This window comes from Cinclus cinclus, chromosome 7 (genome assembly GCF_963662255.1).
Source record: "Cinclus cinclus chromosome 7, bCinCin1.1, whole genome shotgun sequence".
Lineage (NCBI taxonomy): Eukaryota > Metazoa > Chordata > Aves > Passeriformes > Cinclidae > Cinclus > Cinclus cinclus.
Window position 1 is genome coordinate 21,894,460 of NC_085052.1, and position 20,080 is coordinate 21,914,539.

The following is a 20,080-nucleotide window of genomic DNA, read 5'->3' on the forward strand; positions in this document are numbered from 1 at the left end:
AAAAAGTAAAACCTTTTAATACATCAAATATACGGAATTTTAATCTTTAAAGCGATACATTGTCTATTTTAGTACATGACGTAAACCTTACTTAACCCTTTTTACAGGGTGGACTTAAAAATTAAAAATAGTTAAGTGTTCCTTTTAAAGAACAAAATAAGGCAAATGAGGTTTTTGGAATAGAATTGTTTTTGTTTTTTTCTTCCAGAATACATACAAAAAAATACCAATTCTCTTTCAAGGGTATACACCTTAAAAATAATTGCAATTTGAAATTATAACTGACAAATTGCGAGTTGTTTTTTAGTAACAAACATGCATGTAAATTTTTTGTTTCAATGAGACATTAAATAAGAACGTACAATACAATCATAGCAATTTTAAAGTAACATTAAAGAGAAGACCTCTATCTTTTTATTTATATTCTACAATGGGTGTTCCACTTTTTACCTATTGAGCTCAGTTTAGTAATGCACTTTATGATTCGTTGTCCCGCTTGAAGCTAACATAAATAAATACAGTGCTCATGGATCCAGTCCTCAAATGAACACTATTTTATAAAAAGTCAGATTTTTTTTTCTTTCCAACTTTTATAAAGTTTCGCAGGGCTTCCTTCCCTTACCGCTAGACTTTGTGTTGTGTGTCAAAGCCCCGCTGCCTGCACTCACTGGTACCCCAGGGCCGAGGCTGTGGTGAGTCTCTGCCCATAGAGTGCGTAAGGGGAGTAGTAGGGTCCGGTGGCAGCGGGCACGGGCACGGGGGCCCCGGGGGTGGGCAGGGGGCTCTTGGAGTAGGGGTGGTAGCGGCTGCCGAGTCCCAGCGCGTGGTGCGGGCTGCGCAGGGCCAGCGTGCCCGGGCTGCCCGGGGCGCCCGTCGTGGGGATGTGCATGTGGCACGCCATGGCTGCAGCCGCTGCGCTGGCCAGCGACGAGGAGCTGGGGTAGCTGGAGAGGAGTTTATCGGTGCCCGGGAAGGCAGTATGGGTCCGCAAGTGGCTAAGCAGCTCCTCCGAGGTGGCAAAGCGCTTGTCGCAGGGTCCGTTGGCCGACACCCAGTTGCAGATGTGTGGCTGGGGGTCATTGGGGAGCATGAAGCCGTAGGGGTACAAAGGGTGGCCGGCTAGCGAAGGCGGCGTGGCGCCGGTCAGCGAGGAGTGGACGCTGTGCAAAGGGTGGGTGGGGTAGACGAGGGGGTATCCGGACTTGAGGGCTTGGTCGTGGGCGCAGGAGGCTCCGGCGGCGCCTGCCAGGTGGCTGGCGCAGTGGTAGCTCAGGCAGTAGGGGTCTCGGCACAAGCTCGCCGTCATCACCGACGGCGGCGACGCGCCCGCCAGCGGGCTCGACCCCGCCGGCTTGCTGCAGCCGAGGCTGCTGGCGGCGGCCAGCTGGGCCCCCACCAGGCTGGAGGATTTGGTGGGGTCCAGAGCCACTCCGTGCGGCAGGAACTGTGGCGGGTAGCCGGCGTAGGCTCCAGCCAGCGTCCCCGGGTAGCTCATGCCCGCCGGGGGCAGGGGGAAAACGGTCTGGCCCGGCTTGTAAGGGGAGACGGGGGCCACGAGGCCGGAGCCCAGAACGGAGGTGGAGGAGGTGGCGGTGGTGCTGCTGCAGGAGGAGGCGGAGTCCGATGCGATGGGCTTGGAGCCCGGCGTGCTCTCCTGGTGCTGGTTGACCTCCACGTTAATCCCGGCACAGCTCACGCTAATCCGGCTGTGGCTGATGCTGGTGGTGCCCGGGCCTCCCTCCGAGCCGGAGCTGCCGCTCTTTCCGCAGCCCTCCGAGTCCTTCTTGTCCTCCCCGCCTTTTCCCTCGGCCGGCAGCAGCCCGGGCGAGCAGGCGGAGGCGCTGGAGTTTGGGCTGCCTGTCCTTGGGGTGAACGGCTGGCAGGTGGCGCTCGGCACCCGGAATCCCGACTTCTCCCCGGCCGCGACCCCCGCGGCGGGGGCGCCCGCGCAGCCCGCCGCCCCCGGTTCCTTCTTCTCCGCGCCCGGCTTGGAGTACGGCTTGAAGCTCGATTTGTCCTCCACGCCGATGTCGCTGAGCTTCAAGGGGCCCGACTTGGAGTCCTTGTCGCCTCCGGAGCCATTGGAGGTGACCGAGGAGAGTTTGGAGGAAGGGGACGGGTCCGGCTTCCCTATCTGCGAGCAAGTTTGTGCCAAAAGGGCCAGGGGGCTCTTCTTTGCATCCAGCTGCGGAAATCAGGACACACAAAGAAAGAGATTTAGTCGGGGTCTGAGAAAACCCCCATTGCATACATAGGACTCTTGTCCCGTAGGTTTCTGCAGAGTACAGCCTGGAAGTAAGGAACAGTTTGTGCGCATTCATCAACTTGACAGCCCCCTCCCCTGAATGCACCATTTTCCATAAAGCCTTTAAAAAGGGCTGGGGATTTTCGTATCCCTGCGAGCCCGCCGCGGCCGCCTTCAACGCGCCCAGCCTCCCAGGCAGCGGCCGGGCAGCGCGGAGCTCGGCGTCTCTCGGGCCGCGCTGGCCCGCAAACCCGCCCGGGAACTATAGCGACTGCAGCATTTCTGCACCCTGACTGCTGGCACTATTTATAATCAGAGCCCGAGCTAGCCGGCGAGCAGGGCTCCCCGGGAGAAGGGTGTCCTCGCTCCGCAGAGACCTTAATGAAATCATTCATTCCCATGGACACACCCTTCCCACCACCAGCTCCGTTTCGAGTTTCGGTCCCTCAAACAGCGAGCTACTCAGAGGGAACCTCGACAGAGCAGAAAGGGGACCAACAGGCCCCTCGAAGTACAGATCCGTGTCGGTACTTGAAAGGAATTTCGGCGAGCCGAAATAGTTATCCTGCCGCACCCACGTTTGAGCCTGTCGCTCTCCGCGTCGTGTCGTCTTGTCCCGTGTGTGTGTCCCCCCCCCCCACACCAAAACAGACCCTGCAAAAGCAAGGCTGTTTGGCGCTCGGAGCGCTGCTTATTTGTGTAGCCCGATCGTGACCCCAGCGGGGATCGGTTCCTTCCACTCACCCCTCCTCTCAAAAAAAAAAAAAAAAAAAAAAAAAAAAACCAAAAAAAAACCAAAACCAAAAAAACGCTCAAAATAGCAAGAAAGAAAATATTAATTTACACAGGAATTATAAAGTATCCCAGTAAACACGGAAACAATACCCAGGAGCAGTTTCTCGCACTAAGTCGAGATCAAAAAAAGCCCCTGTCCCGGTATAAATGCATTTCAAAGCGCAGGAAAGTGCTGAGGGCGGCTGGCGGAGCCGCCATGCACAGCCAGCGCCCGGGCAGGGACGAGAGAAAACGACGGGGACCGGGTCCTTACCTCGATAGGGCTGACGGGCGTGGAGGGTAAAGGCTGCAGGTATTCAGGGTGTAAAATGTGTCCAGTCCGCGCCGTGAGCATTTTCAAGACTTTGATGGGAAGGCGGTTGGCTTGGCGTAGCGGGTCCGAGGGGGGGACGGCGTGGAAGCAGGGCTTGGCGGCGGCGCTGCTGCCGTTATTCCCAGCGAGCCCGTTCGGCCCGGCGAGGTCGGCGGCGCTGCGGCTGCGGCGGGGGCTGCCTCCGGGCTCGCTGAGGCTGCTGCTGCGCTTACTACTTCTTATAGCAGAAAGCGAGGGCGATGTGATCATGACCCAAAACCTCGCATGAAAACTGGGGCAAGTGGCGCCGCTCGCACTCGGAAATGCTCGCTCGCTTTCTGCAGGCGAGAAGGGAAAAAAGCCACACGCCCCCCGAGCAGAAAAACAAACATACAATGTCCCGTGGCTCTCTCTGGCGGGGAGGGCGTGGGTGGGGAGGGGGAGGGAAAGGGGGAGCCGGCCGGAGAGAAAGAGAAGGAAAAAAAGCCGAGTAATCCTTGGGCTGTGCTGGGGGCGGGGGTGGGGGCTGCGAGCGTGTGCCGCGGTCCCCCTCGGCCGCTCTCAGCTCCCCCGGCTGGCGCGGCGCGGAGCGCTCGCCTCCGCCGCTCAGCTGTGATGCGAGCCGCTGCCCATCCAGCCCGGGATCTGGCAAAGAAACTCACTTCAAAAGCAGCTGAATTAGTCTGAGATTAAAGCCTTTGCCGCCTTCCAATCAAATGGGACCCCGAGGTGATTGGAGGGTCAAGGGGATGTGACGTTCCCTTTTCTGGGCTTTTTTTCCCTCCGTTTTTAATGGTCTCTCGCTCTCTTTTTTTTTTTTTTTTTTTCCCTTCCCTTCCTCGTCCGCCTTCCCTCTCCCCTCCCCTCCCCTCCTTCCTTGTTTTCGCTCCTAGGATGGGATGGGCGTTAATTCTGTGTTTCACATCACGCGCTGCGAGCGTTTTTCTTCCTCCGCAGCCAGCGCGGATCGCGCGGCAGCGGCGGAGCGGCCGCGGGGCTGGGGACGCCGCGCCTGCCGGGGGGCGGCCGCGGGCTCCGCCGTCCTCCCCCCGCCCGCCCCCGCCGCTCGCACAGCGCCCCGAGCTCGACCTGCCGCCCGCCACGCACGGCGCTTACGGGCCCGGCCCGCGCCCCCCTTCCCGAGGCCAGCCCGCCGGCACCGCTCCGGGGCCGCCGCCGCGCCGTGTCTCCCCCCGGGACCCGCGGAAGGGCGCGGGGCGCTTTTCCCGCCCCTCCCGCCTGACAGCGCGGGGGAGGCCCGGCCGAGAACCTGCAGAGCGCCGGCCTGCACGTCGCCGGCGGCAGCGGGCGGGAGCCGGGGCGCTGCGGCGCGGCTTGCGGCGGCGCGGGGAGCGCGGCGGGATTGGGGGAGGTCGTCACACGCGGGGCTGTCACGCACAGCCCGCCGCCGCCTTTCGGGACTCTCCGCCCCGCCGTCAATTGTCAGTGCTCCCCAACCGCAATCAATCAGTTATTTGTCAGCCCCTGTCAATCCGCCCTTGATTTATGTCAGCTTTTGTTGCTGATTACAAGCCTGGTGTGACTTGAAGGGGGAAGGAGAGAGAGAGAGAGAGAGAGAGAGAAAGAAAGAAAGAAAGAAAGAAAGAAAGAAAGAAAGAAAGAAAGAAAGAAAGAAAAAAAAGAAAGAAAGAAGAGAGAGGGAGGGAGGAAGGAAGGAAGGAAGGAAGGAAAACAGAGGGGAAAAAACGGCTCCTCGGGAGAAAAAGCCTTTTAATTTACGGAATAAATCCTTGGAGTAAACTGGATTTGTTTGCCAGCAGCCGGTAGCCCTCCCTAGCCCCTCATCGCCCTGTCGAGGAGGGCTGCTGGCTGGACTCCTCTTCCCTCTTGGTTCTCTTCGAAAGTGTCCTTCGTCCCTGCAGCCGCCGGGCTGAACCGGTCGCCGGCAGCGGGGGCCTGGGGAGGCAGCCCCTCGCTTTAACGAGAGTGTTGGTTCTCCATTTATGTGTTTGATTTTCAGCTAGGCTGTGCTGAGAGCCTTCTGGGTACGCACACAGTGTCCACCCGGGCGCTACATACGTCCTGCTTTGTGTCTGTGCGCTCCCGAAGGGTACCGGGTCCGCTGCCCTCAACCCCGTTTTTACCGGCACTGGCGGATGCCCCGAGCGGAATCCGCAGCCGTTCAAGTCATTGGGTTGCCTTTTTCCTTTCTCTTTGTACTTTGCTTCCCACTATCCCCCCCACCTCCTCATCCCATAACATTTTTTCACAGGCAAAATGTGTTAATCAATCTTTTACTTTTGTTTCCGGATCTGACATGGTGGCCCACACAATCTACAACATTAACAAAAAGGTCACTTAGAGATAAAACACGTTTGACAAGTGAAGAACAAGGCAAGTGCTTTAGGGGTCGCGTCCAATTCCTGACCTGGACTCCAACCAGAACAGGCGCTGATCCTGGAAGGGTTGGACGAGAGGAAGGACTTTCACTTTCTCACGTTTAGATCTGCTGAACCAAGTCCTTTTTCTTCCGTTGAAACACCGATCTGCCCCAGTCCCTGAACAGATGTGTCAGATAGTCTTTAATGACCTGCTCTTCTTACATTGTATATGTAAGGCAGGTTTTCCTCGCTATCCCCCCTTCCCCCGCCCCCGCCAAGCGGTACCCTTTAAATCTTGCAGCGCAGTAAGTATATCTGCCGTATTTTATTTAAACCACTTTACTCTTTTACTATAGTGTATAGAGTGGGATAAATATACGGAACTCCTCTAGCTTTAATAAAGATGTGACTAATTTTAACAAACTTTTTAATTTCTACCTTTTCTCTGAAAGATAAGGTATGTTGGCTCAACTTCTCAGTGAAGAGTCATAAACGTACTTTCATTTTGCAATTACCGCGGTCATCTTGCAAGACCATCAAAATTAAAAGGCAGGGGGGAGAAGGTAGAGAAAGAAATCTTGCATTAAACCCACGATATTGCAATAGGATTGACAAGACCCACAACTTGCCCTCGAGGAACTCTCCCCCCCTCCTTTATCTAGAGTGGAAGTGACTTAAATCTGCCCCAGGTTTTCCCCCAGTTCTTTCTTTTGTTGTCAAGTCCAATTGATAAATGGAGTGCAGTAAAACTCTGGAAGAAAAAAAAAAAAAAGCTGAAACCTTCATTTGTGTTCATTTGCATTAAAGTGCTTGGAACAGCTGTTTTCCTTACAGGACCGGGGAGACTCCTATCTGTTTTCTCGTTGTATTTATCCTGCCTCCCAGGGTGAAAGACTAAAGATTAATTGTCTTAAGGTAGAGTCAGCTGTGGGAAGGCTCTCCCTCCCCATTTTTCCTTCTCTCTCTCTTTTCTTGTGGAGGTGAGGGTGATTTCGGGAAAGGGTTGTTTTACTTGTAAGCCAAGGAAGCAAAGGCGATAGCCGGTACATGTATAAAACAGGCAGCGCACCGACGGGGAAAGCGGGGGGAAGAGCACGAACCCCGATCTTTCTGGCTGAAGTAGAAGCATCAGAGGGTAATTTAATTAGTAACTTCAGAGGGCAGGTTTTTCCATTCGCTTTTCCTTTTATTTTTTTATTTTTTTTCCCCCACTCAGCCTTTGAAATGAGATTTAAATCGCACTCAGTACTGTAAACTTTTTTATGTAGAACCTTGTAAAAAAATCAGCCCCAAGACATCTCCTCCCCTTTGCGCCCTCCAAAGCATTTTTGAGCTATGAGAGCTTATTCACTGCGCTTAACACACGCAGAAAACGATTCCCAGCGAGGGGCTCGGAGTTAGGATGCACACGCGTAGGATCGGGCGGGCGGCGGGGCTGCAGCTTGAAAACGGTGCGGAGTTTGTGATTTGCCTGCTGCGGGCTCCTTTCCTCTCTTGAGCCGAAGAAGAGGGATTCTGTCCTGCCTCGTTACCTTCGCGAGGGATTCTTGTTTAATGATTCCGTGCAGACGGTTTGCTGTTTGGCATTTACTTGTGTAGTCTTGTTGAAGTTTTGGTGGTTGTTGCTTTTATTCCTTTGAAAAAAAAAAAATCCAAGGGTTGGAACCCGTCTTCCTCCTTTTACAGAGGAAAATCGTAACTTAAAAAAAAAGGAGAGCAAAGGAGGAATTAATTAACAAGTGCCAGTCCACACTTTCCTTTACCTACCACTATTGGCAAGCATGTCAAGTCGATTTTATTTGCACACAATGGAAATGATTTATTTTCTCTTAAAAAGGAGTGGGCTGGCAGATATTTGAGGAGGAGAGGAGAGCGAGACCGAGAGAGGAAAAAAAGTTTGAAAATGCCTTGAACTATTCACTGTCGAGATGGCTAATCAGTATTGAGGCTCGAGGGCACTCGGGCAGCTTTTCAATGCGGTTTTCCTTTCATCTCAAGCTGGATGGAGGCGCTCAATTAAAAGCCTATCAGTTTGTAAGTAAATCAACGCCTATCAAAGTTGTCACATCAAACAAAACGATTATTATTGCAGCCCGCCTCCCCTATTAATCTCCCTCTAAAATAATCCGCTTGACAGGTCAGGCTGGCGAGCTGCAAACCCTGGTCAGGATCACCCAAAAAACCCGGACTGACTATTTTTCCCTCGGGAGAGGGAACTGCAGAAACCTCGACACCAGCGTGGCTGCTCTGCGAGCTTGCTCTCTTGCCATTTAAGTGTCAGCTTCTGTAGATCATGTTGGAAAAGGGCGTTTAGTCTTTTAAACGGAGCAGCAACAACCCTACAGGCCCTTTAGTACAGCTTTTTTGTTTGTTTGTTTTTTCTTTCTCCCCCCCTTTCTTTTCTACCGTTTCGAACAAGATTAAGATTTTAATTAGCAGAAGCAGAGTTGCCGAGTTGTGTCTGGGTTGTGTTTCTATGCGTAACAAAATTCAGTTATGTGTGTGTCCATCCGGTGCGTCTAATTTATTTCCTTTGATGGTACTTACATTTCACTATCTACTTCAAGAATTTTATTAAGATATACATTGCATTACATTTCTGTAGGTGGTGCGTCTTCTTCCTTTTTTTCCCCTCATAAGAATGATAGTACTTCGTATAAGAAGATAAGAAATGTGATGCGTTATCACAATAACACCGCCACGATTTCATACATTTGGAGAGGCTCTTCCCCCCTTCTCTTTTATTTTTTTCTTTTATTTGCTTTCTTTTTTCTTTAATGCGAGACTGCATGTTCTCAGCTAATAACTGATGCACCTGCCCAGGTATCCAACAGAGGTGTGGGGTATTTATTCCAGAATGTTAGTAAAGCAAATAGTTGTAAAGCTTGCCAACATAAAGTAAGAAAGATTTCCAAACCCCTCCCCTGTTCACATAGTACCTGAAAATATTTACCCTTATGATTGTAATTACTTTCCTAACACATAGAAGCAATATATATTTTACTCTGCATGAGATGCAGGTAATCGTTTTATAAACGGTGATAATTTCCGAACCATCTCCAAAATAATAGTCACGTTTAAATGAACGTGAATTTTAGTAGTCAGTGGCATTTTTACTAAACGGGCAGAAAATCACTTTTGTTTGCTTGTTTGGCTGGTTGCTTACTGCTTTCGGAAACATACCTTCACCTAGAATGTTTTCAGATGCATTTGTCTAATTTTGTTCCTTTTGTTATGCCGAGATAATGAAGAGATTAATGCACTTAATAATAAAAAAAAAACCCACCCCAACCTTTCTCTTTTTAGCCCTTTGACAGATTTCCCTCTTGACATTGTTTCACGTGTGAGTGTAAAAATTTTTACTCCTGTGTTGAAAGCCGTTTGCCAACAGCTATTTTCCAAATCTACCCTCTTTTATGTTTAAGGTGTTTCTTATGCAAACAGCTGTTATTTAAAATATGCCTTAAGGTAACTTTCTAGAGGGAGAGAGCAAGTCAAATAACTGCAATGACACGAACAAGGCTGGGTATGTTTCCTGTTAAGTGCATGGTGATTTTTAGTGTCATTTCATGTTTTTAAATGTACTACGATTAAAATGACCGAGCCCAATGCAAGTGAACACGTTTCCTAATTCGTATATAAGTAACTCGGATTGGTATTTGGCGTCTAGATTGTAAGAGTGGGGAAAAAAAGAAAGTCTTGTAGCTTTTGTAGCACCTTGGTCTGATCACTCCATCTCAGCAATCATAAAGGCATCTTTGTGTTTATCTTCTGCGAAAGCCTGGAGGCTACGGGGGAGAATTGTACCAACTAAACGCATATTTGGTTACAGTAATCCCTCAGAAATTAACCATGGCACACAATGGAGGCGATCTCCAGCTTCATCACGTCACTCGGATCCCAAATGTGGAGAGTGTTTATTGACAACTTTGTTATGGAAACTGTGCAGATCAACCAGATGCGTCTTCAACAGGGAGGTACAGTGTAGGAACAGTGTCCTTTGAGATACGAGGAGGAGTTTTGAGGATATGGCTGGAAAAGGCACTGGAACCCAAATAATTAACCTTATCTAAACACCATAATGACAAATGGACAACGATCCTCGACTCAATTACAAGACAGCTATGTTTGGCAGGGGCAGGAAGAAGCATGCAATATATCTTAGCTATTTTCTTGAAACCGTCTAGGTCCACGATCCCAAAAGGTTAAAATAATCTTAATTTTTAATAACTATTAGCTTGTTTTCAGTTATCCATAATGATGCATTTAGGTCTCCTCTAATCCCCACTGCTTTCATTTTTAGCTTTTTACACCCTAAAATTAATTCCACCTAAAGTACATTTTTCATTTTGTACTGTACTAGCGACGTGCAAATAATTTACATCAGCGTTCATCAGGACTGTCCTGAAGTGATGGATCATTTTGTTGAGTTGCAGTAAAAGTGCAGAATGATCTATAATGATGTAATATATACATTAAAAGGGTGTCTGGATGATCAGAGTTTTGCTAAAAATGTAAAAGGGCTTTTTGATTGATAACAGGGTTGCTGTTTTTCTGCAAAGGCTGTCACAGGCTGACACAATGCTTGAGTTATTAGGGCAGAGAAGGGCAACCATAAATTTCCAACGTCAGGCAAAAACTCTCTTTATTGTCTATATGATGGATGGGCCTCCGTACTAGACACCAAATACTTCGTATCACCCTTAAATGGGAACACATTTTTCGTGGCCATAATTCATGTTTTTTAAATAGAAAGTTTGAAATGCCTGCCTATATTTCACAATCCTGACATATTTATGAATCACTCCCTGCATGCAAATATAATTATTTAAAGCACTGAGGTGACATATGGGTTAGAAATGTACCAAATGCTGTTAGCGGAGTGATTTTTTTTAATTCCCTAAATTGAACACCATAGAAAACTCTGCCTGTCTGTTCAGATCAATAAAGTCGAAGGTGAAGTTTTACTGATTTTGTCAGTGCCACATACAGATATTCGGTTTTGATTAGGTGAAGCTGACAAAAAGGGAGTCTTTTTGCAATTACCATTAGGTTAATGAAAGAAACACTCATCTTTCTCTTGGCACCCCACGCAGGCATACGCGTTTTACCCTCTTTCTTTTCGGGCGATGAACTAGCCGGAGGTAGATTTGACAGGCTTTTTTTTTTTTTTTTTTTTTTTTTTTTCTTCCCTCCCCTGAATTTATTTTCCGTGCAGCTGCTCTCGTCTCGGAGGGAGTGCCGGTGTGCCGGCGGGAGAGGGGGCTGATGAGAGCGGGCTCGGCCGGGCAGGGCAGGGTGGCCAGGCCCTCTCCCGCAGGCGGCGGAGCCGCCCCGGCCGGACCCGCGGGGTCACCCGCCCGCTTTCGGCGGCGGGCTCGGGGCGAGCACACCGGCAGCGCAGGGCAGGCGCCCGCTCCGCTGCTGCTTTGCTTTAGCTGATCGCGGGGAAAGTCACTCCTCCCCCTCGGCGGGAAAGGCCGGGCGGCAACGCCTGCGGGAGGGCGCGGCGGGGCCGGGGCCGCAGCCCAGAGCCCCGGGGCAGCCCCGCGGCCGCCGCCGCTTCCGCCGGGGCGGGCGGGGCCGCCCGTGGCCGCTCCGCCCGTGGCCGCTCCGCCCGTGGCCGCTCCGCCCGCCCCGCCGCGGGCAGAGCGGTGCCGGGGCCGGCGGGAGCTGCGGGACAGACCCAGAGCCAGAGCAGGGGCACGCTGCAGACTTGGGCCGGGCTCCTCCTTCCTCGGGCGGCTCTGCCCGCGGGCTGGGAGCTGCTTACTCAGCCTGAGGGTCTGGCCCGTGACGTACACCTTTGTATTTAATTAATTGAAGCTCACGTTAGTTGCAGTGGAGCTCGAGCGATACGAGAATCAAAAACGCGGTGTGTCTTGAATTTTCCCTGCGTACGTGTGTGTAAATATGTAAAATATTTGCACTAGTCCAAACTTACTATAGCAGGCTGACTCTTTGCCCATAAAATGTTAAATCAACCATGACCAGACTCATTTTCCCATGTCAGCCAAGAGGACTCTGTAAATCAACACATTAGGGCTTCGCTGGGTTGGAGCTGCGTGTGCTTCATGCAAAGTGGCCCTGACAGTCGCTCTCTTGGTGCTGTGGTTGTCAGCCTGTGGCTGACTGCAGCATTGTCAGGTGGCAGCAGGAAACCTTGCAGGTTGAGTGCAAAATCACTGACGACGCAACATGTGAGAGGCTGACAACTGGCACAACAGAAGGAAATTATATGGGTTGCTTTACCTTTTGATGTGATTGTGCTTTTAAGACTCATAGATGTTTTGCAAAGCCTGTTGCACCAGCCTGGACTGCTTAGAAGGGCCTGTGTCTCCCCTGAAGGCCTGCTTAGTTGTACGTGAGCAGAGATGTTTTGCAGGCACTTCCTACCGTCCCAAGATGGAACCCTTAGAAGTCATTACAGAAAAGCTCATCTCAAGGTTAGGAAGCAGTGTGTGATAGCTATACCTGGAAGCAAATGCACAGAGTGGAAAAAACACAGCTAAAAAAAATAGCACTGGCCATATGCAGCTGTGCCTAAAGAAACAAGACAAACTCCATTCTTTGTTCAAGAAAAATAATTAATCCCCCCAACTCTAAACAATACGTGTTCTCTAAAAAGCCTCAGCCAGCCAGTCCTTATCTAAACCACTATCTCTGGGTAAGGGTTCAGATACTGGAAAGCTTATTTCTTGGGTGCTAGTAGGTTGAAAGGAAGAGGAAACATAATACAGCATATAACAAAATAGTATCACTTCTTACCATCACACAACAAATATCAGTAATTACACACATTGAATCAGATTAGATTCAGATATCAAGGTAAAGCTTTGCGCTATATTTCTTGAAAGGGGCCTCAGCTTAGAGAAATCATTATCCAGTGCTCCTTGCTGGATTGCCTCCCACTCGGAGGAGTGACCCAGCTATGACCCAGACTCAGAACACTTGTGTGTAAATTTAATTTTCAGCATTACATCATTTCAACTGGAGTCTTACCTCTTTGCTCATTGTTGTGCTATGTGGCTTACCTGGAGGTAAAGAAAGAAAAGATAGTAAGAAACTGTGCCAAATATTAGAAAATGTGAGTTCATCTTAAAAGTGTGCACACAGCTACTTCTATCCTGTGGTCAGGTGAGATGAAATCATTGAGCCACCAGTAAGGTGGGAAGCAAAAAACTTATATGATTAGATTAAAATCTTTCAAGATGCCAAAAGGAACATTTGAGGGTTACTTAGCAAGGGATATTACAAACTCTGCTTGCAAAATTTCCCATTTTTAAAAGAAAAGGCATTGGCCAAACAAGTGCCTGTAGCAACATTTCTTCTTGATTACTACTCTCAGCACCTGAACAGTGAAAACTCATTCTTCTAAATTCAATGCACTTTCTAGGGGGAGTTTTGCATGTTTGCTGGGACTGATTAGGCACACATGTTATTTAATCTAATTGTAATTTCTAATTTTTCGTTAGCTGAGCAGTGTTCCTCTGTACATAATTTCTTTCCCATAAAAAACCCCCACCCCAAACAGATTTCTTTCTTCTTTTTCTTCATCATTCACAGAAAGTTCATATCCTTAATGGAAGACAAAGTAGGCAGTAGCATGAGAGTGTGAAGAGGTTTTTTCCCTGACCAGTTTCATTCAGGTACTCCCAGCTCTGATAAATGTACTACATTTAGTGTTATGAGTAGAGATTAAAGACACAACTCCTTACAGTAAATTCTGTTCAAGTAAACTTCTTAAATTGTGGCCGCTGAAGAACAGAGACTTAGACAGAGTTAGTGGTACTTAAGTTTCATTTCCAGGTCTACCATTAACAGTGCTCAACTACATTTTGTGGCTCTGTATCTGTGAAACAGAGTCCTAGTATTTAGTTTTTCATTACAAAAAGCTGTAATCAGGATAAGACAGTAAATACTTTAGTGCATTACCATGGCAGAAAAATACAAGAACATAATCTCACACTGCCTAGAAAAGCTCTGGCATTATGCGGTGTGACTTGCTGTATAATAGCATAGTCAAATCAAGAGGATCATCTCATTCCTGTTTGAATGCCATGATTTCTTGTCTGAATTAAATATGCTGGTGCTGCTGCAAGTTCTGCGTTTTGCATTACTCAGTCATTGGAAACAAACATGCATCATCAAGATTTCTTATTCCTCCACTAATTTTCAAATTCACGAAATGATGTAATACAACTTATGCATATAACGATGATGTTTGATTCTTTGAATTAGCAGTTGCCACATATTTCTACATTATCTGAAGTTAGTGTTCTTATTGTTTACTTTATATTTATACAATATGATGGTTTTACCCATGACCTTGAAATCATGAGTCATTACTATAGTAGGACAAAGGTACAAATGCTATTATTGTATTGCACTGATAGTCTTGTTTGAATGCCATTAATATACAAGGGGAAAATCAATTAGCAAAACACCATTTTGGAAATACTACGTATTAACACTGTGTAAGAGTATCCTTTGGTTGAATAGCTCTAAGACAGAGATAATATAATGGCATCGTGGCTGCTTCAGTTAAGCCTTGCACCTTCTCTCCGTGGACTGAAAGATGAGATCCTCTCATTTACTTGTATATGAAAACAATTGCACAGTAGCAGGCAGATGTTTTGGTTCAGTAATCACCCACTGACGCATTCCCACATTCCCACGTGATCTGAATGGGAACCCCCCAAATTTAAGTGAAATGCCTTCAAATTTATTATGGATATTTAATATCAAAATATTTTAATGAGAAAGAAGAATTGTTGAACCGAAATGATAATATTTAAGAAAAACAGAAAATGTTTTAGCTTCACTTTCTTTGGGCTGTTGGTATACATTTGTATCTGTTGTTGTTAATAATAAATAAAATTCGTTAGCCAAAGGAGAAAAAATAAGAACCTGTATGCCATTTTTTGTTACTCATCATGAAAACTATGTAAAGTAGACAGCATTTTTTTGAAGGGTATATTCCTAATTACGGTACTCATATAAACAACTATGGAACTGTAATGGGCTCTTTATCATGAAGGTAAAAGCTGTTCTTGGCCAGAACTGTCTCCTTCTTTCAGTATGGCTCTTAAAATAATTTGTGCAATAAAGAAAACTGGAGATGTAGATACGGAGATAAGTTGATCTTGATTTTTTTGCCCAACATTTGGAATTTCTGTGCCTAGGATGGCATGAAAATCTCTGTTATGTGCAGTAGCACAGGACAAGATTAATTCAGCTGAGTTCTGGGGGAGCAACCTGGTGTAACGGAGAGAAAAGTTGGAAGGAAATACAGTTCTTTCCTGTGGCAGTCTGTTGTTCTATTTATATATTTATTCTGGAGTAATGAAAGCAGTAACATTTTTACAGTGAACAGTAAATAATCATGGGATGCCAAGATATCCAATCCAGGGTAGGGTATATTTATGTCTGTAGCATCTACACGCACAAAAAAAAGGCCTACCTCTTGGAGGAGTGTTGGGCTAAAGATGGTTTGGTATTTTTTACACAATCTTGGTGCATGTCTCGAGATAGATCAAATGTTTATCAGTTGTGCCCTTGTATGTTCCCAGAAGGCTTGTGTATGCTTGCTTGTGGGATATTGTGATGTACTCCAGGAAATAATAATAATAAAAAAATCATTAACAGCTACTGTTTTCTCCAGTTACCTGTCCTCAGTGTGGGCAGTAGAATATCAAAAGATCTGTTGCACTGGGGGCTTCCTAAGACTTTGAAAGGCAGGGTGAATTCCATCCTTAGAAGATTAAGAACTGAAACAGACTCCTGAAGTACAGAAAAATTAATTTAGCAGTTATAAAGACTTCAAATTGATGACACCAGAGGATGAAGTGCAGAATGTCCTTCCCTGCCTTGCCAGAATAATTAGGGATCAGTTCATTCATATTCTCTCTTTTGTTTCTGCAAAAATATCAGTCATGTGATAGGACTTCTGCCACAGAGATGCCTATGAATTCAGATCACAGATTATCTAACAGCTGGAGAGTGGCAGCATCGTTGATACAAAGTTTTAGACAGTAGCCAGTGGTTACTGGCCCCATGTTTTAGCCTCCAAATGTAAAGTTATTTGAATTTTTTACCTCTGCTCATATACTATGGATGACTTTGGTTCTTTGCCCTTTTCCTGTTAAAGATTTTTTGCTTCACCTTTAAGTGGCAAGTTCAGATATGAAGTTCTCAATTTTTGTCAGTTTAGTTCAGTTGTGAGCACAGTTTTTAGATTAAAAATGCTTAGTCTTCCACCTTTCTATTCTATATCAAATCAAATTGCCTGAAGATATCCACTGCAATCTAATCTATGATATTCAGATAGGTATGCTATCAACTTTAACATTTTTAAATCTTAAGTGAATATATGATATCACTGTTTAATACAAATAGATCTGAATTATCATAAATATATTTAATGCATAATGCATGTCACTCAGGTATTATTGTCAGTAATGGATGAGGAACAACATTAGGATAATTTATAAAAGTAGAGAAAATAATTTTTCAGTAGTTAGTGTTTTTCAGGAACTTGATTTCTAATAACAACATTTTGGTCATAATACATTTCTAGTATAACTTAAATGACTTGTGCAAATTACTGAACTAACCAGAGTGCTTTTATTATACCCAAAACATTGCAAGTGTCTAGCATTATGAAAATGTATATAAAACCAGTTCAGCTCTTTTGTTTGCTTCAAGTCAAACGGTAAAACAAATTTTGCTTGCTTACAAAGTGAAAAAGCCCTCCCCTCACCCCGTGTGTGAATTGTGAGGTGCCAATGAGCTGGAGAGGAGCCTTAATGATAACTCTGTTTTCCCTACTAGTGGGGAATCCTTAAATGATAGAGATTTATGGAGAGAACAAGTATCTCAGGCGAAGGAGGGAACGTAGCTCAGGCACACTGTGGGCTGCAGTGGTGCTAAACCCAGCACAACTGCTCCAGGGGAAGGTGAACTGTCACTGCTGGGCTGGTGAAAAGCTTTTTTTCAGCTTTCCCATGACTTTGAGGTGTGCCAAGCCTATCAGGGGCTGTACCTACCCTGTCAGTTTAAGATGCTCTCAGGCTTTGCTGGCGTGCACTGTTCACTTTTAGGCTTCCCCCTGGAAGAAATAATTTCCTTCCTGCTAACATAAAGTTTGAGGCTGGTTTAGCAGGCAGTTCACTTCATTGGGTATTGCACTGGGATCATTTAGACTCATGCTGGGCTTAATTTTCTCTATTCATGTGAGGTACACCAATATCCAGAAGGCCTTGGATATTCATATGCGCCACACATTTTATGTCTCATACAAAATTGCAGAGATCTGTCTGAAAGTAATGTGACCTTCAATTTTTTAGCCTTCTGACTTTTAACCAATGACTAAACAAAGCTATGATGTTGTAGGGACACACAGGTATGAAATGAGACCTGAGAAGATCTGGCTTGCTGGAAGTAGCCCAGGATAGTGCTGAGGAAGTTTCTCAGTAGCACACAAGAAGAGGTGACTTGCCTTGGCATGGCTGCTTCTGACCATGGAGATGAGTGTCTTGAAGGAAGAACCCTGAAAGCTACCTACTGAAAAGATGTGGATGTCAGTAGTGCCCTTATATCTTCCAAGAAGGCCTGTGTATGCTTTCTTCTGGAATAACATGAAGTACTCCAGGGGAAGAAAAAGATCTTTAACAGCTGCAGATTTCTTCAGTTACTTATCCTCGATGTGGGCACTAGAATATCAAAAGATCTGTTGCACTGGGGTGGATGAGAGGCTGCATTGCCTCAGGAACCTCTAGCTGATACAGATGGTGCAGGAGTAGAAAACTGGTGTTCCAGACTTTCCTTTATGCCAGACTGATTTTCCTGCTTGAATGAGCTGGGGCTGCCAGACACCAGAGCACTGTAGCTGTCCTCTAGGTGTCCTCTAACAAGTTTTTGGCATGCTGGGAGCTGTCACTAACTGATACATTGGGTCAGATTGCTTTTACAGAGCGCACCTGAGAGGTCGTGTTAGACATGAAGCATTGATTAAGTGATTACAAGATATGCACAGTACTAGAATGGCCCATGACTGGAGGTGGTAAGCAACAGTTTTGTGGAGCCAGTTTGGAGATCAGCCCATTCCACATAAACAGGACTTGGAGCTGAGGCTTTCTTCTCTTACAAGGAAGAAATACAAGAGCATTATAGATGTACTCTTCCGTATCTAGCTCAGAATGTCAATGACAATCTTAGTGACTCTCAAATAAAAGAACATTAAGCATGCAAGGTTGGGCATAGAAAAGAACAAAGTGTCAGAATAGAGGTTGCCTCTACACTCTTGGTTCTGTTGTTTAGTTCATGGATGTGATAACACTCTTAAGGATAGAACATGAAGATTAAATGATATTACCCCTGTATCATCCCTGCCTCATTTGGTGCAAAATCTGCAAGACAGAATGCCAAAAGATCATGATTTGTCACTGGCCCCTTTGAGAGGTAAGGCAGCAGCTCAGTATAGTAAAGCAACCTATTTTTTTTCCCCCACAGAGAACATACAGAAGTCTGATAAAAAATGAGAAAGCTGTATCTGTTTCCATACCAAGTTAGAGGACTAAAAGCGATAAAAAGATTATAAATGAAGGTATTAATAAGAAAACACTTTTAAACCAGTAAATTATGAGTACTAGATATTAGTACTAAAAGCATACAGAAAAGTTACGCAGTTATGCTTGCTAAATAAGGGTTACATTTAGGATGTGCACCTGCAAACACACTGGTTTGCCATTTTGTAATCAGTGATACTTATTGTACCTCAGCAACAGGGTAAACAGGAGGACCTTTATTTTGCACATAAAATTGAAATAAAATTATTTCTAGTGGCATTAGACTGACAAATTTGATAGAATTAATGTGATCTGAAACTATAAGGTTATATTAATTGGATATATTGTTTTTTGTTGTTAAAACAAGCATAAAGTAACCTGGACTTAGTTTAAGGGAGTTAGCTGAATAAACCTCTCCAAATGGTACAAAGTGGAAGTTCTGTTCAGTGTGGATGCTTAACCTGGCTTGGGGAGTGGGGAGAGTTTAGTATAGTCTGTACTTCTGGGCCACTGTTTTTTCTTTGATCTACAGGACCACATCTTGTGGAACTTCCTGTAGAAATCTCTTGATCATACATATTCACCTCTCTCCAAGAATTTGTAAAGTAATAGCTTGTTTCACAAGAAGATATCAAAGTCCTGTTAGAGCCCAAACTTTTGTTCATTGATTTTGGCTTTTATTTTTATGCTTTCCATTCTACAAGAGGGAAAATACTTTGCATTTTTAATTACACATGGAGAAGTGATTATAATTCGTGGGTTTTATCCCCACTCCTGAGTGGTATTAGCAGGACAGTCAACCTTTCAAGCTATCCTCAGTGTAACTAACTGTAAAATTGGGATATTAATGCTTAATTGAGATGGTATAGTAGGGCTTAATTGATTAATATATGTAAAATGTCATGTAATTTGCAGGTGAATAACATTTTAGAAGTGTAAGGTAGAACTTTCTTTATATTTTAGCATAACCTATAAATAGCAGCAAAAAGTGATCATTATGAACAATTTTTACAAACATTTACTTATCTTTCCACTAAAAGAAAAATTAATATACTGTACAGTGAATACAATTTGAAGTGGCAAATGAAGAAGAGAATTAACATGCATTTCCATTCACTAGAAGGAGAAGATGAATGCTAATAAATTTCATTGTAGATAACAATTTGAAAATTTTATTTTCAATATGTCAGTTTATGGGCCAGTGTGATGAAATATATATATATATATTCATTATATATAAATGGTCATTAAGCTTAAAATAGAATCTCTAAAATCAGTGGACTTGTCAAGTCTTTTTTTGCTCACTTACCTGTTTGGCTGATGAAGGCTACCAAGGTACAGAATCTTCTGCATGTGAACCAAATGCAGCACAGTGGTGTAACTCACACAGAATCATGTGAACAACTCTGTCACTCAGATTCACCTGTATAATCATTGCTAGAAATAAATCCCAATCCATAATCCTGTGGTGTTTTTGGTTATGACAATTTAATGGTATTAAAATGTGCTGCACTGTCAACTTTGAAATGGAAGGCTTACACCATCATGGTGTAACTAATGCTGTCTCCATTTTGATCTGGAGACAAACCGTGGGGGACTTTGAAATGATTTTATTTTTGATGTCCATTCAATCATTGCAAATGAATGATGACTTTTGCAAATACGTCCAGTGGTATCTCTTTCTGTTTTGATTTTGTAATGAGGACATTTCTCTGCTTGGAATTTCTCTGCTTGCACCAAAATAGGTTGTTCCTAATTAGACATATATGTTTCCCAACACCATCAGCTGACAGTAGCTTTACTTATCTGAGTGGGTTTCCAGCAAGAAACATAAGCA

At 45.5% G+C, this 20,080-nt stretch overlaps 1 protein-coding gene across 1 annotated transcript; it reads right to left on the reverse strand.

Annotated features, from left to right (window-relative positions):
* Positions 1-664: 664 nt before the first annotated feature.
* On the reverse strand, positions 665-3,602 carry ZNF503 (zinc finger protein 503). Its single transcript, XM_062496614.1, has 2 exons — positions 3,294-3,602; positions 665-2,185 (listed from the first exon to the last, which is right to left on the reverse strand). Exons 1-2 carry the CDS (start codon positions 3,600-3,602, stop codon positions 665-667), a joined length of 1,830 nt encoding a protein of 609 aa, XP_062352598.1.
* Positions 3,603-20,080: the final 16,478 nt, after the last annotated feature.